General features: G+C 38.5%; 1 protein-coding gene across 1 annotated transcript; it reads left to right on the top strand.

Moving 5' to 3' along the window:
- The first annotated feature begins 20,475 nt into the window (after positions 1 to 20,475).
- On the top strand, positions 20,476 to 23,893 carry LOC117296504 (cell adhesion molecule 3-like). Its single transcript, XM_033779470.1, has one exon. The coding sequence runs from the start codon at positions 20,818 to 20,820 to the stop codon at positions 22,465 to 22,467; it is 1,650 nt and encodes a 549-aa protein (XP_033635361.1). The 5' UTR covers positions 20,476 to 20,817; the 3' UTR covers positions 22,468 to 23,893.

The following is a 23,893-nucleotide window of genomic DNA, read 5'->3' on the forward strand; positions in this document are numbered from 1 at the left end:
TTGTTACAAATAGATGTATTGGACTGCCGTAGTTGACTCAGTATTGGAGTCAGTTCCACACATTTTAGGGTCATTTTGACACACATACCCCGGACCATACTGACCCAGGTCCATATGTCAGACCCCCTTGGTTTTTGTTACGGTGCATTCTTAACTTCAAGTGCCTTGAACAGTTGCCTAAATTTTTGTAAACATGTGGATGCTATATTTTTAACTCTATGAAGTTTGTAAATTTTTGGCTGCGATGGTCTTTGTTTTTATTAAACCATTTCAAATCAAATACAATCAAATTATATCAATTATTTTAAGGGGGAAACAAACAAACAAACAAACAAACAAACAAACAAACAACAAACAAACAAAAACCTGATAGTTTATGGTGTAATTCATTTATTTCAAATGTAAAATATAGCATGTAAAACGGGGTTGTTGACATTATTTACCGTTCATGTCTTATGGACAAACAGCAAACAGCTAATAGCTTATTCGTATGGCTAACAAATGTAGGCTAACTCTTTTAAAGCAATAATGCAAATAGCTTTTAGCATGACGCATTACATTGTCAACAAAGAAAACTACGTGTTCCTTTTTAAGTGTCGCCTCTTTTCATCTAAAAACAGATCGACGTGTAGTTTGATTACTCTATAAAACGCCCGGTTCAGAATTGACTAAGGTCCCGTGGGGCCTGACCTATTTGTGAGTCAGTTTGACCCTGAATCTGTGTCAAGCTGAATCTGTGATGACCCAGGTACGGTCACTGGTCAAACAGACGCATAATAATGGATACAATTCCACTTTTGACTACACTTTCCGGTCAGCCTGCCTCAAAAATAGTGTCTGGCTTTCTTTGATCCAGAATCCCGGTAAATTTCAACCCTTTTTTTTTTTTTTTTTCAGTGTGAACGGTGGCATGGTCTCTCTTTCTGTCTCCGGATTATGAGATTAAAGTAGGCCTCCTAGAAACAAAATTTTGAATTAGATTTAATCTTATTCTTTTAAAGGCACTGGATACTATTGGTAGTTACTCAAAATCACTGTAGGTGTAAAAACTTACCAAGTAACGAACAACGGAGAGCTGTCCATAATATAAAACATTAGAAGACGTAAGGCCTGAAGCAACAAGGTTTTTTTTTCTTATACTATTTTTAAGCAACTTTATGACCAATTTAGTCCAAATATTTGCAGGTTTGTTATTTTATGCATATGATGGGATACAAAAAGTGAGAAATATTTAATGAGCAGACTTGAGATTTCGCCATACTTATAAACAACCTCAAAAAGCAATTTAACAAATAAAAATACTTTCAAATGTTGAATCAATTATGCATGTCACTTTAGTTAAACCATGGAGGTAGAAACTTTGTAAAAGCAGACTCTAGTGTAATTATACTTTAAGAAAACATATTTCGATGACATATTTAAATATTACAAGATTATTACATTGTTGACTCCAAACCGAGAAGATCGGTGTATTGGTGATAAGCTTTCTAGCTAATACATACAAACCGAAAGGGTTAGACGACAAGGGTGACTGCTGATAGTTGAATATAGGATTACATGCACATGGGACTTGCACCGTATATGGGGGCATTTACGAAAATAATATTGAGGGTCTCTTGGTAATTTTTACAAAAATTAATGTCAAGCCAAATTTGCTTTGTTTAGGAGCACTGCAGCTGTTCATAATGTTTAACATTTTGGGAAACGATTTCCTTAAAACGAATGTGGTCATTATAGAGAAAGGGATTGAACGCATGTAGGATTTGAGGCATTGCATGGTGAGGTATCAATATATATTTGGTTTGAGGCAACACCCTGTGTGTATCTACTTGCCAGGTAGAGTTTGTTCTAAGAGAACTGTCTTGCTTAATTCTACTACCGCGGAGTAGATTGTTCGGGTGTTCGGGGAGACTTCTCAGTTCTGAAAAACAAAATTCTGATTGAAAGCATTTCAAACCGAGAAATATTTCTCAGATTGTGTGGGCCTACTCCATTTACGGATTCTTCTTTTACGGATTCCACATTTTGAAATGAAATTTCCACTTGTAGTTTTATTGTATGTATTGATACATTGACATTAATTACTAAAAAACAACCAAGCGGTTCCAAAAACCAAAGGTATACCTTGTGAAAGAGTTCATGATTTAGACGAGTGCCTTTAATTTGTTGTTTTCAATGCAAAAAAAAAAAAAAAAAAAGCCACGAATATGCTTACATCAAACTGTTTTCAAGTAACATTAACAAAAATTGCGCTTTATTTGTTATGTTTTAAAATTAGTGTTTTTCAAGTTTTTTTTTTTAAAAACGTATAGTTAAAGAAAAGAACTTCGTTTACTAACTTTTGCGTTCTTTCACTAATTACTCTTCTTAAATAGTATGTACAGGTTTAAAATTAAGGTTTTATATTTTGAACAGTAGTTTTCAAATTCTTTGAATCCAAAACATGTTCCGAAATTTTCCTTTTTTTCAAATACTTTATCTTGACTATAGATACAAACATGTTTTACTTTTCACACACTTTTTCTCCAGTTAGCTTATTTTCGTAAAAAAAAGAAATTGTAAATGAGAGACTAAATAAAAAATTAGCCAATCACTTAAATTCAGTTGTAGATTCTAAATTCATCTCAGTCTGTTGTTGATGTCTTGCTACTGTTTCATCCTGAGTTTGTTTTTTTTTGCGTGGGGGGGGGGGGTCGGGCAGAACGGGGGTAATCGGACCCTTCATTTGTGAGATCCCCATCTCACATGGGATGTTGGACAACTCGTCCGTCGGACAACTCGACCTTTCGGACTTTTCGACGGTTGAGACAGCTCAACCGTTCGACTTGTCTTGGTCTTGACCCTAAGTCGAGTTGTGTGACGATTGTATAAACAATTCGTCAAATTGTCCGAACGGTCGAGTTGTCCGACGGACGAGTTGTCCGACGGACGAGTTGTCTGAACACTCTCACCGGGGAGGGGGTGGGCAAGAGGAAGGGGGTTGCTAAGAGGAAGGGGGTTGCTAAACGTCAAGGTGTCACACTCTAGTAAAACTCGGAATTTCTTTTGGGGCTGGGAAAGGGGCAAGAGGGGAAAATGCATTTTTTTTTAAAGACGGGTAGGTAGGTCAGTAGTTAAACCATCTCTTGTAAATTTATTTCGATTTCATGGGGAGGCAGGATCCGAGTGATGGAAGTGTGTGTGGGGGTGGGGGGGGGGGGGGGGGGGGGGCTACACGTCGAGGTGGCACACGTACATTTATACTGTCTCGTTCTGTGTCATGTTTTATAGGGGGAAAGCCGGGCCATAGGTCTACATTTTTTGAAGGGGTGAAGGTTGGTAATGTATTGAACAATTCATGTATGGATTTAGTCCGATCTCAGAGGAAGTGAAGATGAGGAGGGGGTTGTGAAACTGGGGTGTGCCACGAACTACCACAATGTTATTGAGAGAATGGTATATTTTCATACACGTGGTGTGAAAGCAGAATAAACCTTACAAAATAATATGAAAGTATTTCATCGAGTGCCATTTTGTTTAAAAACCAAACCGGTTTATTTAAAATAATACACTCTAGTATACGCGTTTGGGATCCTCATTAGAATATCACAATAACACGATGCACCTGTGAGTTTCCCTCTGAACAATAGTAGCGGATATAATTGGCTATTGAAGGACAGGTGTTTTTGATTTTATATTTTTAGTCTTGATCTTGCAGAATAATATTCGTGTGTTTATCATAACGAGCTATTTATGCAAGCATTTTTTAATCGTTTATGATAATTTCAAGCTTGTGTATACAACTGTTGTTGGACAATCAGTTCAGTTCACTATTCTGTTTATTTTCGCTCATTTTCTGCGCCTTGAACACCCAGCAGGGTGGATATGTGCGCATTACAAGTCTTATTATTATTATTATTATTATTATTATTATTATTATTATTATTATTATTATTATTATCAGTTCCTTTACCATGTTATACACAGTACTTTATTGTTATTATCATACGGAAGGAATGCGTTTGGTTACCACTCTCAACATTAACGGAAACGTATGAGACCTACAGCATAAAGCATGTTGAGAAACATTTCACTTAAAGGCAGTGGACATTATTGGTAATTACTCAAAATAATTATTAGCATAAAACCTTTCTTGGTGACAAGTAATGGGGAGAGGTTGGTGGTATAAAACATTGTGAGAAACAGCTCCCTCTGAAGTGCCATAGTTTTGGAGAAAGAAGCAATTTTCCACGAATTTGATTTCGAGACCTCAAGTTTAGAACTTGAGGTCTCGAAATCAACCATCTAAACGCACACAACTTCGTGTGACAAGGGTTTTTTCTTCTTTCATTAGTATCTCGCAACTTTGATGACCGATTGAGCTCAAATTTTCACAGGTTTGTTATTTCATGCATATGTTGAGATACACCAACTGTGAAGGCTAGTCTTTGACAATTACCAATAGTGTCCACTGCCTTTAAGTTTGGTAATGTGGTATACATGTACGTTAAAATTTGACTCTGAGAAGCGTTATTTTCTCTTATTTCGTGAATAAGCTCCGCATATTGGGCGAAATCTCAAAAACGCGACCACCTTAAATGTTCACCATGTTCTTACGTATTATCTGCATTGACATTAAGATTAAGGCAATCGAGGGGTTTCATATAAACCAAAGCCATACTTTTCTTTAAATACTTAAAAGCCGTGAAGAAATTGCTTGACCAATTCAAATAAATTAATGAAAAATCATTTTCAAATCATAAGTTGACTTCAAGTTATAAATGCCCTGTGCAATCATGCGGTGATCAATTTAGAAACTTTCTCTAAAGACAAAATAACAACAAACTGTTTAATGTTAACATAGTTATGACGTACATTCTGCTCTAGCAATGCGAAGGTCGTGGGGTCAAATCCACCGAGTGATTTGCCTGTAGTTTTGTTTTATTCACAATTTTGTGAATTATGCCTATACTGTGAGTAGGCCCTATGGTAAAACGCGTTGGTGTATACAACAACATTATACTATGATTCCCACAAGAACACATGTGTTTATAACCTTTTGAAATGACATTTCCATACAGGCAATTGAAGGAATACATTCCCTTGTCCCTTTTTTGAATCAGTGCACCAAACACTGAACAATTTGACTTCACTCACCGCAAAGTTGGAGACAGAAAGATTTCTATGGGAGTGTCGAAACTAAATAACAAAACTCATGGGAAACGAAACTTCCCGTTCGTCTGAATGCAGTCTTGACGGGTCACTGATCCTATAAGAATTGGATATAAAGGGTATGCCAACTTGCCTATTGTATGAACATGGAATATTCAATCTATGTAAAATAACAACAAAAAATTATAGCCTTAAACTAGCAACTAGACATGCAGGGCCAATTTCCAAAAAGCAAGTATTAGCACAATAACTGACTAAGCACGGACAAAGCTTGCTTAGCTGAAATAGGTTTATACCAGCCAACATGTCAGAAAAATAACATTGTTACCACTGGTTCCCACATAATTTGTTGCTTAGTAAAGTAATTTTCTAAGCAATGTTTTCGGCTTAACACCTTAATGAAATTGGGTCCGTCTGCAAAACCGTATAGTATTGCATAGAGGACATAATTGCATGCGACACCTGCACGTTAATCCGGGGGTCGTTGGTTCGAGTCCCACTCATGACAATTTCTCTTTGTTCATCCCAAAATCAATGTATTATAAAGAATTGTTTTGCCCCCCCTGAGGAGTAAGAGTGACAAGAGGGATTTGGGAACACAGTGTCGAAGTAGTCATGCACATTGGTAACGAATTGTCAGTTGCGGCTACAGTGACGGCTTCGGCTTGAACACAACATCATCATACGTTGAGGTCGCCATGGTTCTACGTTATTGTACATCCTGCCGAAATAAGCCACGTCCAAATAACTTGGCTGCGGCTGTTGCTTAGGGCGTTGCTATTGGCCGGCTTGAGACTCCGTTCTCTCGTCTGAAGCCCCGAGCGCGTATATACGCAAAGCAAGTGCAAATTGTCAAAACAACCGGCGGGGCAAGCTAGCCTGATCCGTTTTTATAGCCGAAGCCGTCGTTTCGAAAAGGGCCTACGCTTCAGCATAGATCAGAACCAGGGCTTCAGCAACTTATCCGGACATGAAATTCTAACCTCATTTTTGTGTAGCAAAAAAAAAAAAACACACATGATAAAAAAAAAACACATGAGCAAAATGGTTGACATTGCTTGTGTGTTATTGGTGGATTTTGTGTCATCTAAATACAACAACTGCCCGGTATCTTAGCTTGCTTGCTCTTTGCCTTGATTTATGGTTAACAATAGAAATTCTGCTAATGGCCGCTCCGTAAGCAAAATACATCTGCTTACAGCTTTTTTGAAATTGGGCCATGGATTGGTGGAGATACACCAGGTTTAAGCATTTTGGTTTATTCAATGTCATAATGCTCTCCGGCGATATCTCAAAAAACGGTAGAAAATTTACAAATTAAATGTTGACATGATAATGTTTTTGTGTGCAATTTTACCTACATTTTTTATAGGATTACAATATAAGAAATGAACAGTTTTCCAACAATCGAATTTATGCGTTACCTTTAACTTAAAGAACCAAATAGAATGTAGCCTTAAAATAATACTATTTTTGGGTCTTTCGAAGGTAGCCTGAACGTCTGACGTCATTCTTCGAGGCTCGTGCGGATAAAGACAGGGGCCCAGTCTATTTTGACGTTGGCTGCTGTATTTATTGTGTCAGTCGCTAGGTGGCGCTGTTTTGACTAACGCGTCTGAGCTCAGTGGCAAATTATTGAAGGCCTACACTCACGTTAGTATTATTATTATTTATTTATTCAGCCCAGACTTCAACAAACAGTACAAGATACAATATTACCGCAAAATATAACAATATAAATGAAATATCCTCGGGAAAACATCTAGTTATCCACATGGCATGGCAACAAGTCTCACAAGCAAGTAGTTTCGCAACCAAAGTCATTCACGAATGAAGCTACTCACATGGCAAGAATTCAGGATTCTTTTCTAAACTAAAAGAACGACAACTATGAATTCCTCATACTATTGTTGTTTTGGCAAATTGACCCATCAGAAATGTCCAGTAAAAAGAACTATTCAAGAGTGAGGATTCTAAGAACATTTTAGAAAAGTCAAAAGCAGGGAAGTTAGTTGGTCAAGAATGGATTGTAAACGATGGTGGAAACCAGACAGATAGGGCTGCAGAAACACTCACACCCCAAGTGGTGTACCGGGGAAGGAGGAAGCCCTCCCCCGCCCCCTCCCATCCTTGCCCTCTTTCTATTAAAACACGTTCCCGTCGCTTAAGCTTGCTAGACCTTGCAACAAGTCGTAATGGTGTTTTATTCATGCTCATTGGCCTACTTCTGGGATATCCCACCATGAAGATGCATTATATTTGTTGTTTATAATATTTGTTATCTTGTCTATGTTTCATTCGTTGTACATAAAACCATTAAAACACAACTCAGCTTTTGGCTGCGATTTTTGAATGTTTGTGATCAACCAGTAACCAATTTATGGTAATTTGTTTTGAATGAAATCAGAACATCGAACAATGATTGGTCTGAACATGGTGGGGAAAATTAGAAGGAGTTACGTTGCCACCCCCCCCCCCCCCCAAATGTCTGGTTTTCCAGCGCCCTGCGTTACAAAACATCGTGGTGTCAAAAAATAAATGAATGGGAAATGAGAAATGAATCACACCAGGAAAACAACACTGATTTATTATTTCGGGTACATGTACTTATAGTTGTGACTCTAATAACGGTAACCTTTCCCAATGCAAATATAATTTGACGCAGGTAAACATTTCGAGCACGACCAACACAAACACCTTTCTCTTATGAGAGGTCTATTCATAGCGACTGGTGGCTATTGATGTATTGATGACCACTTTTGTCCAGCCGTTCGGTTGATGTCACGAGCAGTGAAAAGATGGCGATATTGTACACATTTGCATGAGAAAAGACTAGCAGAGGTTCGAGCGAGAGATACACAAACTGTTGCTTTATAAACACAATCTAATTTAAGGGTTTGGAGGGCGTTGTCTGTTTAAACATGGAGGAATAATAAAGTTGATCTCATTTTGAGAAATATTAAATGCATGGGGTCATACAACATAAAGGGTGTCTTGTTTTGGGATGTGAATTTCTAGGAGTCGGTGGGAAAAACGGCAATTTTAGGGAATTCACCTTTTTCCCCCAAAATGGAGGTGGGTGTGTTGAAAGTGGTGCACTGCTAACAATAGAACGAGTGTGCTTTAGAGTTTGTATTCACATGCAGAGTGGGGGAGGAGGTGACGGGGAGGTCGTCTATAATCCCCGGATGTATCATTTGAATGCATTGTCAATTGTGATTAGTCATTGCTTCAACGGAATTCCATTAACGTTTGCTTGGTTTGGCATTACAATGGATTCACAGCAGAATACTAGTGTAGAGTGTTAATATAGTACAGCTACACTGTGGTGTGAGTAATTTTATAAGAGAGCATCTATTCTGTAAAAAAAACCTGTATAGAGTTACTCGAGGAACATGGACGAAGAATCTGGAAGCAGAAACGATTTGTGATTGTGAAGGGGGAACCGACCAGCCCTGTAATGTGGTGGACCTAACTCTGTTGCTGGAACTCCTTCAACTGTCTCTCTGCAGCAACCACATGTATCGTAAGTTGAAGGACATCGTGTGTATACTGATAGGCCTATAACGTGGTTACAAGTGACACTTGTGACCGTATGTACAATTTCGCTTAAGATAATATTGTGATAGTGAAACTGAATTTGCTGCATGGTCGGAGTCCGATAGCTCGGGTGATATTATGCTTGGGCCTGCCTCCATCATGGTGATAGAATTATGATACACTGTGAGGAGATTTCGACTAAAAAAAAAATGGCTCCACGACTAAAGCTAACTGTGTTACTTCTACCATGGTTCGTTGTGATTATGTTAGTGTGTCGCACTCATCAACAGCAGGTTACGTTTGTAATTCAACCACAAGATATGAACATTATCGAAGGATCCAAAGCCGTTTTCACGTGTGAGATAACCACCAATGAAGTAGAAGAAATAAAGTGGTACCGCTGGGACACAGCAACAGGGGGAGGCTCATCACAAGTAAAGGATGTCGGTCGTTTTGAAATATCTGAAACAACGGGGACAACAGCTCAAAGCCTGATTATCAGCGAAAGCATACTGAGCGATTCGGCGTATTACTTCTGCACCTACGGGAACCAGTCAAAGTCCACGCTGGGTAGATTGGAGGTCCTCCCAAAAACTTGGTTGCCGCAGTGTTCTCGGACACCAAGCACTGGGAAACTTCCCATCGGGGAACGTTTTGAGCTTGCATGTACCTCAACCGGCCATGTGGACACATCTCTCGTGTGGTACGTACGAGAGACCTCAGGCAGATCCGCTGTTGACAACGTCCAGGTAATTAAGGATCAGGAGTTAATGAATGTTACCTCAATCTACGGTAGCATGATAGGTACATCCGATGCTTTAGTGTATACTTGTGAGGCTTCTTTGGATGGTCTGTTCCAACAGGAGAGCTGTACCGTATCAATTAACGATGAGGCTCCGCTTGATATTATCCCTTATATTGTGGTGGGTCTGATGAGTCTCATTGCCTTACTGCTGTTCTTCGTGGTGCTGTGGATCCTGTTCAGACACAGACAGTGTCGCATCTGCCAACAGGCTATGCAAGAACCTCACACGGTTCTGGACGCAGCATCTTTACAGACTGGTTCCTGGGTTCCTCCACCGGTAGTTGCCATTGACGTTGAAGGCAGTGAGGGCAGTGAGAGCAGTGAAGATCGTGTCTCGGAGAAAGATACCCAAATACACCATTTAGATAGAGGTACCAACCAACCTCCTGACGTGGTGCCTGTTTTGGAACCCGTTGAGGTACCCGAGATAGGTGATCAGCCTAGCAGTTCCTCTGAAGTGGTTCCTGAAACGGAACCTGCAGATTCATCGGAACCTGTTCCGAAAGCAGAACCAGGACCCACAACCGAACTCAAACCGAAAACCAAGAACCTCACCCTGACCAAAAACATAGACAAGAACATCGAGAAGCCTGAGAAAATTGTCGAGAAGAAGGAGATTCAATTTCCAGCACACAAGACACGCGGAACGCGCAGACCTAGGGACAAGAAGGTCAAACATTACAAGGAACCTCCAGTGAAGGCGAAAATGAAAGAAAAGGAACCGATCTACGCCCATGTTAAAAAGCTGAACGTGCCAACAAAGTCCACTCAGGGGGGTTCAACATCAGCAGATGCCGTACCGTCTACCTCAGCGGGGGCGACGGCAGTCCCCCCACCCGATCCACCACCCCGACCTTCCCCTGACTCGGAGTCGAAAGACACAAGCTCCACGACCACGAACTCGTCAGACCAGACCCCGGGCGTAAACGATCTAGGACGGGGGAACTCCAAGAAGAAACGAGTCAAACACTACCGAAAGAAGTCCGAGGACGTCAAACGGAACTCACATCCTGAAGAAACTGTGTTGAATATACCGGCGGCGACCAACTCGACCTCTGAATCGCCATCAGCCCAGCCGAAGAGCTCACCCAAAGTGCCCGCAGACCGAGTCATCTATGCAGAGTTAGATTTCAGTAAAGATGTTGGACCCAATATTATATGAACTATTTTTTTTAGTTGAAGTTTTTGTATATACTCAATATACTTATATCAACAAATGTATGCAGGGACAAAATTTACCCAGGAAGTATTTTTTTAAATGTACATGTAGCAGCATGACCAGGGCCCAACTTCAAGCCTGTAAGCAAAAAAAACCTGCTAAGCTTAGGAAAATCTTGCTTAGCACAAACAGGTTACCATCCAACATTCCATAAAGTTTACATTGTTGCGACTGGTGTCCCGACTCATTTTGTGCTTAGAAGAAAAATATGTCAAGTAGTATTTTCAGTGCTAAACAGCTTTATGAAATTGGGCCCCGAATGAGGAAGTTTCAATAGGATACCTTTGACTAACTCCTTTCAATCAACATCCTCTAGTTTTTTTATAAAGCATCCTGCACTCTAAAAACATCGGGGTCAGATTTGACCCAGATTTCGGGCCCCGTGTGGCCCTGACACATTTCTTAGTCAGTGTGACCCAGATTCTGAGTCAAAGTGACCCAAAAATGGGTCAAAAGGACACAGAATCCGAGTTAGAAATCCCATTTGTAACCACTTCCTAGGTCAACCTGACCCAGAAATGATTCAGACCCACAACGACAAAAAATAATGTCTTAAAGGATTTGGGTACTTTTTGTTACACAAAACATTAAACATTTATGTATATTAAACTAATACCGTTTGAAGATAATGATGGTAGAAAGTTGACCTTAAAATACTACTTGCCAGGCTGCTGTAGTTTTTGAGAAATGAGTAAAACAATGTCACGAAAACACATTTTACATGCTAAAATTATTTCCGTGGCTTGTTTTACTAATTTCTCAAAAAATAGACTTTAAATTAAAAGGAAATGTTTGCACAATTTTATCGTCAGGTTTGAGGATTGTTATTGGTTTTCACATTCAAAAGGACTCTATAAGTAAATGAGTGGATCACAAAACTTTATATTGATGTAAAGGGGCTCACTATATGGTGACTTTCTTATTACGTTTTTGCATTGTTGTGAGACCAACCTATAGACATTAATTTTATCACGGTTCAGCCATCTTGAACTTCTCCCATTGATGTCAATGGAAGAAAAAATAGTCTGGTTCCTATATTTTCAAAATGATTATTATCATTCATTATTGTTAGTCGACACGAGGAACATAACCAAGATGGAGGCAGCATGAAAAAGGTCTATTCGAAGCTTATTGTTGTTTTGTATATTTTATCATAAAGTATATCAAGATGTTATTCAATGACATACATGTATAGTTACAAGCAGGGCCCAATTTCACAGAGCTACTTAAGCAAACAATGTTGCTTTATAATTGTGTGCTTAGCAGAAATGAGCAGGATACCAGTCACAATGTGTACACGAGACATGGTAATGTGGCTGGTAACCATAGTTTTGTTGTGCTTAGCTTCTTCTTGTGCTAAAGCAGCTCTATGAAATTGGGCCATTGTTACTAGAGAGAGGTTACACCACCTCAGGCCTGTATGCTTCGTTTTTGAAAAGACAAGGGCACCAAGGCATTTTCTCTTTGGCAAAGGGCACCCTATGAGAAAACTGTAAATTTCTACTGGAGAATTTCAAGGGCACCAAGGCAACGACCAGGAGACATGGAGGCAATCGCCTTCGTTGCCTCCGTGAAGTATCAGGCCTGCCACCTAAATTCTCCAAAAATCAATTACCATAAAAACTGACTTGGCAAAAAGCATTGGAGAGCCATTCCTATTACAACACATTGTTAAAGCAACGACACCCTCTGAAGTTGTGATGTAGTTTTTAGAGGGGTAATTCCCCCTCCCCCCCAAAAAATAAAAAAATAAATAAATAAATAATAATGATAATAATTTAAATCTGAAGAAGGCTTCAGCCATGAAGCCTTCCTCAGTTATCTGAAAACACACAATTCTATGCAATGAGGGTGGTATCTCTTTCTTTACTTTTGCAACTTCGGTATTACCGTTTGAGCCCAACCGCTCACAGGTTGGTTATTTGTTATGTTGGACACACCAACTGATTAGGGTACTGGTCTTTGACAGAATACCAAAAGTGTCCTGCCTTTAAATTGAAGAAGTTGTTTTTATTTAAAATACTGTGTAATGACTTAAAGGCACTGGACACTCAAAAAGAATTAGTATACAAACTTTTTAATGTTTGCGATAGAGGTAATTTCTCACTCAAATAACAAAAGACTTCAGCTGAAGACTGTTATTATGCATGTACGCAAAACGATGCAACAAGGTTGTTTTTTCTTTCATTATTCTCTTGCAAATTCGATGACCAATTGAGCCCAAATTTGGAAAAACACTAAGTAGAATACTGGTCCTTGACAATAACAAAACGTGCCCAGTGCCTTTAATGACGTACGCAATCTTGGACGAAATGTGATATGATGCTTATGAACAAGCTGCATTAAAGGCAGTGGACACTATTGGTAATCACTCAAAATAATTATTAGCATAAAACCTTTCTTGATTACAAGTAATGGGGAGAGGTTGATAGTATACAACATTGAGAGAAACAGCTCCCTCTGAAGTGACGTAGTTTTCGAGAAAGAAGTAATTTCCACGAATTTGATTTCAAAACCTCAGATTTAGAGTTTGAGGTCTCAAAATCAAGCATCTGAAAGATACTGTTGAGATACACAAAGTGAGAAGACTGGTCTTTGACAATTACCAATAGTGTCCATTGTCTTTTAGTTATTTCTGTTCGATTTTTGAAGGAAAACTTTACAAAAAATATGCAGTTTGACATTGAGAAAATACCAAGTTGTTGCCAAAAAGCACACTTAAACTTTGTGTTCATTTACTTGTTCATATCATCTTGTCATGAAAGAAAAAATGTTTGTTTGTTTGTTTGTTAGGGTTTTTGTTTGTTTGTGTGAATTTACTCGTGATGATTATATTTTTTACTACTTACTATGAAACTTTATAATTATCCAGTAAGTTCAATAAAAGACTTGACATTTACAATAAATCATTTAATCATATTATGTAAATATTTTGTTATCTGACGAGTAAAGTTTCCATGGCTTACCAGTTTTATAACAATGAGACTTTGGATATTTGATTGGATTGACCCATAATGTTCATCTCTATTGATGAAGACAGGAATCACGACAACAGTCAGGGTTCGAGGTAACCCCCCCCCCCCCCCCCCGACATCTCACAAAACCACATCTTCTTACAGATACTATTTTTATTTTATTTATCTTTCTATTATTCTCAAATGGCGCACCCAGGATTATGTGTTTGTTTGTTTTTTAGATTTTTTTGTTGTTGGGGGGGGGGGGGGGGGGTGGCTCGAACAAATTTATTGGGTGGGGTCCAGGGGCCGGCCTTACGGAGCTCTGAGCTTTCTGGCGTTATGGGGGTGAAAAATCAAGCCTCTTTATGCATAAATTTAGAAGACTAACATACTTTTTAAGTACTTCTGATTCATATAAATGTATCGTCTATAATTACGAACTGCAAAAATCAGTCAATAATTCAGCAAAGGTTATTGTTTTAAATTATAGTATTGCTGCGGACATGGTTGATAAGAGAACATTATAGGCGGTGCTACCTACTTTTCATCACTGGGCGGCAAATTCCATGAATAAGGAGGCGGCAAACCCAGAACCTACAGATAAACCTTTGTTTTGCGAAAGTGGTGTCGCATAATAATAATTTTTATCTGTTATTTTTCTAATGATTACTGTTCAAAAATGAAATTCAAAAAATAGTTAATGGCCTGACGTTTCGACCCTAGCAGAGTCTTTCTCGAAGCCTTCGAGAAAGACTCTGCTAGGGTCGAAACGTCAGGCCATTAACTATTTTTTGCATTTATACTCTCGGTCGATTTGGTTGGTAAGTTGTTTGCAACAGCTAATTCTATTTTCTCAAAAATGAAATTATAACTTTAAACAGGGCCTAAATGTGATGTGTAATTTGTTAAGGGTAGGATTGCAGACCTTTTAATCCCTGAACATAGCCGACTAAAATGAAAAATCTGGACAAGAAGCATTGCGTGGTGATCAACATTCGATCGGGACGGTCGGTATCTGGTTTCATGCATATTCAGTAAAAACATCGCGGGTAAAAAAACATTACTATCCGGCGTTTCTCAAATTTAAGTGTAGTACAAGAACACCATTGAATGCCAGAGCGACCAAGAACGACGTGAGATATATTTTATCCTGGACAACGGGTTTCAAATGCTTAATATGTTATTGTTGCAAGTTTACACAATTACAAGAGAGTTGTCATAAGATCATTGCATAAGATGTGTTCAAAATCTTTCACCTCGCACCTCGCGTTATCGAATATCCCAGATAAAAGAGTTATTTTGGCAGGGGAAAAAAATGCGAATGGCAAAGGAAGAAAAGAAAATACTTCCACCGGAAATAAAAACCAAAAACTACACACGCATTTGCGACTTTTCTCCCTCGGCTCTTTTTTCCTTTCCCCGCCTCCCCTCCCCCTTCCCTCTTTCTCCCCCATTTTTTCCTTTTTCTTTTGGGTGACCCTCTTGGGGGGGGGGGGGGGGGGGGCTCAAGCCCCCCGAGGCCCCCCCCCCCCCTTGGGTGCGCCGTTGATTATTCTACAAGCAGCCTTGATTGTTGAATTCCTACAATTTGTCAGTTGTGCGATACAAATTCTGGTTTTACATTAACGGACTCATAACTGGAACAAAACTGTCTATTATTCTAATTGACAGTTATTATGAACATAATCTCAATTTGAATATAGGCCTACAACGTTAAATATCCAATTACCACCATGTGAAACAGTCAAAGTAATTATCATAATTGTAATTAAATGGCATTTCATTAGTTGTTGTGAATGGCAAAAACTACATTAAAGGGAATGTTTACGTCTGGTAATCACTCTTAAAATTAATGGGAACAAAACCCTTTGTTTAAAATCCTACAACGTTTAAAGGCAGTGGACACTATTGGTAATTACTCAAAATAATTGTTAGCATAAAAGCTACTTTTGTTACAAGTAATGGAGAGCTATTGATAGTATAAAACATTGCGAGAAACGGCTCCCTCTGAAGTAACGTAGTTTTCGAGAAAGAGGAAATTTTCCACGGATTTGATTTCGAGACCTCAGATTTAGAATTTGAGGTCTCGAAATCAAGCATCTGAAAGCACACGACCTTGTGTAACATGGATTTCTTTTCTTTTATTATTATCTGACAACTTTGAAGAGTGATTGAGCTCAAATGTTTGCAGGTTTGTTATTTTATACATATGTTGAGATCCACCAAGTGAGAAGACTGGTCTTTAATAGTATAAAGCATTTTGAGAAACAATTTCACTTCAAAGTTATGTGGTTATGTACAAAGAAAACAGTTATTATGCCACAAGATTTGAAGCTGAGAAGCAGTATAACAGTATTTCTTTTAGGGGGCTGTACTCTTCTTCTGCGTCGACATAATATTCGCTCCGGATTTTCTGCGATATCTCAAAAACGAGACCACCATTTGAAATAACAATTTCGGATATAAGTTATATTGTGCACATCTAGGATTAAAACAATCAAACAGTTCTAAAAACAAAAAATATACTTTGCCTCTAAAAGCACTGAACCCCTTCGGTAATGTCACAAGACTAGCATTCTCATTTTGTTGGTGTATTAAAACATATTGCCCAATTTGGACTCATTTGGTCATCAGAGTTACAAGAGAATAATTAAAGAAAAAAACACCCCCGTTGCATTAAAGGAACATGTTGCCTTGGATCGGTCGAGTTGGTCTTTTAAAAGCGTTCTGTAACCGTTTGTTATAAAATGCATATGGGTAGAAAGATGTTGTAAAAGTAAAATACAATGATCTACACAAATATGCCTTGAAATTGCGTGGTTTTATTATTACCTCGTCGACTAACACGGGAGTCAAATTTTTGACTCCCATAAAAGGCGACCGTGTTAGTTCGCGACGTAAAAGGAAAACCGTGCTATTTTGAGTTAAAATGTGGATCATTGTATTCTACTTTTAAAACATCTTTCCAACCATATGCATTTCATAACAAACGCTTTTTATAGACCAACTCTCCCGATCCAAGGCAACGTGTTCCTTTAATGTGTGCGCATTCAGATGCTCACCAAAAAATATTAAAATAAATCAGGCCTTGCCTTTTAGTATTTGAGTATAAAATTACTTCTTTCTCAAAAACTACGTTACTTCAGAGGGAACCGTTTCTCACAATGTTGTATATACTATCAACAGCTCTCCATTACTCGTTACAAAGTAAGGTTTTATGCTAACAGTTTTTTTTGAGTAATTACCAATAGTGTCCAGTGCCTTTAAGAGAGCACCCAAATCAATCAATGTCTGAACGGATTATTGTGTTGGACAGGTGTTAGATCGTCTCCATGGCAACAGGACAGTAGATGGACCTTCATAAGTGATTTGATTAAAATATTATGTTTCAAGTCTTTATATAGGGATTATGATTAATGGTGCTGGTTTGATTAATTCACGTTTTGGGGAAGTCAAACGTAACTGTTTTTGTGTTGATCAAACAAGTAATGTCACGAAGACAGACCCACACTTGGTTTACTGACAGAATATTTTGTATTAATTTAAAGGGGAAGTAATACATTTTGTTCGACCGTTTGATTGTTTTAATCCCATTACACACTAAAACAACATTTGAAACATTTTCTAGATATCGCCGAAAATTTAACAATCATTTGTTATTGTTACACAATATCTGAGATACGTTACTGTCGGTATCGCTTCTCATATTCACATTTTTAGGGGGGAACTGGTTTATATTTCCGATCACAATACTGAGTGAAACGTTTCTCAAAAATTACTCATACATTCGAAAGATGATGTATTATCTAACCAATTCATTTTGTATCGCCAATAATTTTGAGATTACCAAACGCACTTATTCCCTTTAAATTGTGTTAGTATTTTATTATTCAATTTTATTTTGTCACCCCCACCATGGTGTGTACAATCTTGAAGTTGGAACTGTCGGCAGTATGTTGACAAAGGAATTGCCAACATATGGAAGGGTTGTTCATGTACTTTGTTTATTCTGGGCCCTTTTTGTCAGGCAAAAATACTGCACTGGTCATGTTGTAGGAAATTTAACATTAGGTATAAGAAATTCCACATAAAAAGTAACGAATTATCAAAAGTAACGGCTGAACAAAGTCTTTGAGATGTGCTAGTTTTCCTGACGTCAAAAGTTGGCACAAAAGAGACGATACTTTCTCCATAAAATATTACCTGATGGAAGTCTTGCTCTGTGGCTCCTTTTGTAAATATTTATGACATACACAACATAAACCAAAGTGAGACCCAATTGTCACATTTTATAGATTCCTTAAAAAAAAAGATAAACATAAGCCCTTCACCATAGGGTGTAAACATAGAACTATTTTTTCCCTGCCAACATAGTTACATTGGTTTTGTTTTAACACAAAACCACGTTAACTTTGATTTCGTAGACATCTATAATGTTTGACAACACCCATTGTGGTATCAATTTTAACACCCCAGTTGTTGCCAATTTACCGCGCCACCCCCGGACTCACCACTAAACCAGAAACATAGGACAAAGTGTCCATTATGCAAAATAACTGTATAGAGTATATGCAACAATTGGTATTTTTGATACTGGTAAATTGTATTGAATACTCCAAGCTATAGCCCAAAGCTATAGACTATAAAACTAGAACCCATACACGTATAGTTTGTGTTCATAAACTGTCATCATAACTTGAAGCAGCAAACAAAGCAGTTATAAGAACAACAGTTCAGTTTTTTTTTTTTTAGCAAAACAAAAATTCAGTACAAAGATGAATGGTGGAGCCTATAAACATAGTGTCTGTCACTCGTATGGTTTTACATGTCTAGCAACTGAATAGTGGTTTAGCGTTCAGCCGTGACCTCCATTTTGCAAACAGCCAAGCCCAAATCCCACCGCCTTGGTTGTCGTTTCCAAAGCCAAAATCAAACCAATTATTATTCAAATGAGCTCTTTAAAAAAAAAACGACTAAAAAGTAGGAGGTTATAAGTTTGCCATATTTGGTAGCATACGAAATACACCTTTTGTTGCGTCGTGAATAATGTCACGTCCCATGAAGTACAATTGCCCGGTCGACCGAGAAAGAAGCAGACCCACTCCACTTTGTCTATTTTATGAAAATATTTGTAGCCATTGTGCCCTGACATAGCCTATGCCAGAGTAGGTCGAACCCGATTGAAATAGGAATCTGAGTAATATATTTTCTTTTGGAGGTAAAAACGAAAACAAGTTTTGCGCAATGTTGGTTAAAGCTACCTGTCCCAATTTGGTGTTTGAAGTTTGTACAACTTTGTTCATGGTCAAAGCGGTATAGATGTTAAATTATCCAAGTGAATTTCAATTGTACCATTTGACGTGAATTTATACCCAAAAACTTTAAATAATGGCACCACTTTTTAGAACTTGTAAAACCACCATTGACGTCGGCCTATTCCCATTAAAAACTCCCATTTATAAATAAAGTAACCAAACAACCGATTTCGTGATTTACCTAAATTTTCAAAACTTTTTTCGAAATATTTGTTTTATAGAAAAGACGAAGTATAAGGTATTCTGTAAAGAGCTAACAACATATATGTCGCAAACAGTGTTCATGTTTTGTGTGCTCAAATTACATGCAATATCATTTTGGTTTTCATTTGTTGTGTTAGTCAGGAGAAATAAGTGAAAACCCTAACATATTATTTTCTGAATGTAAACACATTGTCCTTAATACTTCGGTTGTTACAACCGAAATCTGCTGTTGTGTTTTGCAGGTCTTCAGCAACAGTTTTTTTTTTTTAAGTATGACTTCATTTTAATTGGGAAATATTTCACAGACAAAATGCTTTCATTATCAACTTTCTACTCAGTAAGTTTCAGACTAAAATTAAACAATTCATCCTCACCAATGTGGTGAAATGGCTTTTACGTAACTTTATTTTAATGAAACTTTTCGGCACGGGTGTTGCCCCAGTACAGTGTCTATACCTAAAAAAAAGACCATTGGCTGATGTTTTTGTCTGGTCTCGGAGATGAACCAAAATATATTCAGTTTTGTTTTTCTTTTAATACAAATATTTCAGGAGACATTTTCCTGTTTGGTTGCTTGAATGGCATCTTAAAACAAATTACTGTTCTTTTTTGGAGCTTGGACAAAATTTGAGACATGTAACTTATCCGTTGTTATCTTTTTGAAGAGAGTGGACGATAATAAATGAATTATCGAATGCTGTTGAATTGTTTTCAGTTGCAGTGTATACATATTATTTGTTTAATAGTGCGATTTGATGTAACTTGAAATTTTATAACAACTTTATTATTACTTGTACACTGTATTCATTACTTTCAGGAGTATACGGTGCTTAACATACATCGTATTGTATGGGTAAAATCACATAAAGTTCTTCACACCGATGCAAATTTAGGATCTTTTATTGTTGTTTGACCCTGTGAATGAATAAGTGAAATGTTATCAGGTGCCACTTGTTGCATTTTTTATTCCTAAAAATTACACATTAAGAAACCATATAAACTGAAATGTTTTGAATGATTTTATCTTTAACTGTTAGCAAAAACACACCCGAGGATATTTTCGTGACGTATACCATAAATATTCACGACTTCTTTGTGTCCCCAAATGCAAATAGAAAGTCTTTTTGATATCGGGGCTGAACTGGAGGACACTCGACCAGTCCTTGTATATCCTAATGAATTATTCATAAGATCTTTGTGTTCTCATTCCTGTATACACCTGGATAATGGCTGACTGGCTACGCACTAAGCCGTCCGCACTGAACCCATTGTGAAAGTGATGACTAGTGAAAGACAGTCTGGCCTCGTCCTCAAGGTGACGTCATCGTGTAACCGCCTCTGACTGTATCATGCATAGTAGTGTATTGGTACCGCCTCGTCAAACGCTAAACCTACAGGTGGACGTCGTAAAAGCAGTATTGTTCTGCGAGGAGGAAATCAAGAAAGTGAAAAATATATATACACTTCTCAAGATGACCATATCTTCATCCATGACAGATGATACACGCTGAAACATCAAAAAAGTGAGTTTTAAATGCAGCATACTCTGATCGATAAACTGATATCAGGAGTCAATTGTGGTGTGTGTGTATGTAACTGTTGCTGGAGTGGTATACGGTTTTGACAATGAAAATGGCTTCTCGCTGGCTTTACGTTGCTGTATTGATCACAACTCTTGGCAGTTTACCGTTAATTACAGCACAGTTGTTTATGGTTGAACCGAGGGATGCTGAAATTATGCTCAACGACAGCGTGACAATGCGGTGTACGATAACATACCAACCTGATGCCACTGTGTTCTGGTCCACCCCCGGTGCTTCGACTCTCATCGGGGCTACCACTCCTCTAGAAAACCTCGAGGGTCGATTCTCCATAATTAACGGCCAGAGCGGGGAGAATAACCTGGTGATAAATAAAGTTCTTCCGCGGGATAGCGGTCCTTATGTCTGTATCGTCATTATAGCCAACGGTTTCGAAACAACTCGGTTCGAATCTGAAACTGGAACCTTAAGGGTTGTTCAAGTGCCCGAGAGTGGGGATACAGTGTGCTGGACGGAACAAGGGAGAATGGCTAGTGTTGGGGACCCCATATCCCTCAAATGTGCCTCGAGCGACCCCACTGTGAGCTTGACGTGGTTTGTTGGGGACGTGGATCTGAGTTCTTCTCCCGTGAGTATTTCCCCAAGAGGGACAGGGATCGAGACTGAATTCCTCGCCCAGTCCCAGACCAATTTGAAGACGTACACATGCCAGCCGAATAGTGGAGACTACACCCCATGTTCTGTGACTCTAGAGGTGCAGCATCCACCAGTTGTGCTCATTGAGGAAGAAGGAGTTATCGAGACCGGACTTGATGCCAGATTCAAGTGCATGGCTACGGGAAACCCGGATAACTTTGCCTTTATTTGGCACTACAACGGCTACCAGGTTGGGTTCGAAGAACATTCTAGGTTCAACAGGGCTAGACTTGAATCCAGCGGCTCTGTTCTGGTGCTACCGGGTTTGGAAGATGCTGATAATAATGTGACGCTACAGTGCGAAGCTGTTAATGCTCTGGGTTCTGAGAAAGCGACGCATGTGATAAACGCACGGGCCGGTAAGACTCTGGCGCAGGTCATCGGTCCGATCATCTTGGGCATCATCCTCGGACTTGTGCTCATCGTCTTGTTCCTGTACTTCCTCTGGTGGCGAAGACAGCGTATCAAAGTCGAGGAAATCACCAAGAAGAACAAGAGTGTGAAGAGGAGCGACTCCCGACGCACAGAGGTGCCTTCGGTTGACACGGGCATCGTCTACACACAGACCGTGGGTGGATTCGGCAGTCGGTACGGGAAGAAAAACGCGTCCAACGGCGACCTGGCACGCTCGGGACTCGATCTGGAGTCTGTCGGCTACGGGCCGGATGTCACCAATATCCCTGCCTATAGGGCAACGGCTGAAGAGGAGAAAGAAGACGACGGGGCACTGAGGCCGATTCCAAGAAAGAAGAGCACTTCATCTCTGTCATCAATGGCGGCAACTAACCATCCATCGTCATCAACAACTGCAGACGATGCTAGTCTCATCAGCCCAAAGGACGAGTCGTCGGCTTTCACCTACCATGTCAATCCACATTTCGAGGACTATCGCTTCCCTCCAATCGAGAGCCAATCCGAAAATGATTTTGGTTCGGACGAGAAGAAGGAAAAACTGCAAAATCGCAATATCGAACCCGAAACCCCCGACACAAACTTCCATAGCGGTGATGATGATAATATTATTAGCACTGAGTTGTAAAAAGAAAATAATACACATTTTGTTTTGCTTGCCACTATTATAGATGCGAGCTTTTTAAGCTGAATTTAACAAGGATTTGGTCAAAGGGTGAACAGATTTGATGAAAATTAAAAAACCGTGTGTCAAAGAAATGTTTCATTTATCGTACATTGACATGAAAATGTTGGATAAAGCAGGGTGTCCGTAAGCCACCAAGACGCCCATCTGGATATCACTAGGCCTATGAGTTCACTGCAAGGGAAGGTACAGCAGTGTACAGTGTGTCTCTAAAATAAAACCATACACTTTCAAAATGGCTGCCGAATAAAAATAAATGATTCTGGGGGAAAAGATATCGATGTATGAATAGCTTATGGACTCAACTTTCATATGACAAAAAACAAGTCCGAAAATAATTAATGATTGGGTGAGCACCGCTCACTTTTGTAAAGGGCATGAAAATTAGGTTGCGCAGTAATTAGGCTTCCAATGTGTGAGAGGTAAGTCTTTTGGAGCTTACAAAATTCACTCCAAGATGTCGGCTACTTATTCTTCAGTGAGCAGTGGATAACCCAAGCATGAATTAGTTTCGGATTTTTTGTTGTTGTATCATTATGAAAATTGAATATAAATTGTAATTTAACCATACATCTAAACCCTTTCTCCCAGAATCATTTATTTCTATTCGGCAGCCATTTCAAAAGTGTATTTTTTTTAACACACGGTATACAACTTAAAACACACGTTGTAAATCTCCTGTCAAACGTTTAAAAACAAGGGTAAAAGTTTGACATGGCATTTGTATTTTTTGTAGGTTTTGGTTAAATCTTATTAAAAGAAAACGAGGCAAGCGCCAAAGCTGAATTACATCGCTTTTAATTACTTCACTTTTTGGCTCAAAAATATAAGAAAGACCATTTTTGTCACGAAATATAATATAAAAACACAATGTACAAAAGATACTATAATAAAGGAAATCAATAGACTTTTTTTAATGAAAAAAAATTTTACTTAAAAAACTGTAAAAGTTGAAGAAATTACGCATGTATAAAGGCAGATAATTGATCATTGTTTTAAAGCATGTAGAATTAGAAGTCATAATGCCAATACAATTAATCTGCAGTAAGTTGTTTTTGTAATTTTTTCTTTTAGTTAATTCAAAATTCAAACTGAAAGATGGCAAGAAATTCTCAATTTGCATAACTATTTTTACCACGTGTATATATATAGCCTACATAAATATATAACAAGTTTTTGTATTTTAAAATTGTTCTTTTAAAAGCAATATGACCCATACTAATAATTGCTTAAAGTTTATATTGCTGGAAATCGAGGCATTGCCCATCCGGATTCGGTCAAAAGGGTATGAAAATTCGCTGGAAATTCAAATACTGGGTGTCAAAATTGTTCTTTTACAAAACATTTACATCTAAATGAAAGTTAAAAA

Source organism: Asterias rubens, chromosome 11 (genome assembly GCF_902459465.1).
Source record: "Asterias rubens chromosome 11, eAstRub1.3, whole genome shotgun sequence".
Taxonomy (NCBI): domain Eukaryota; kingdom Metazoa; phylum Echinodermata; class Asteroidea; order Forcipulatida; family Asteriidae; genus Asterias; species Asterias rubens.

What these genes read in the sequence shown, in the direction of transcription:
- LOC117296504 (XM_033779470.1), top strand. Translation starts at nt 20,818, where the DNA reads ATGAAAATGGCTTCTCGCTGGCTTTACGTTGCTGTATTGATCACAACT.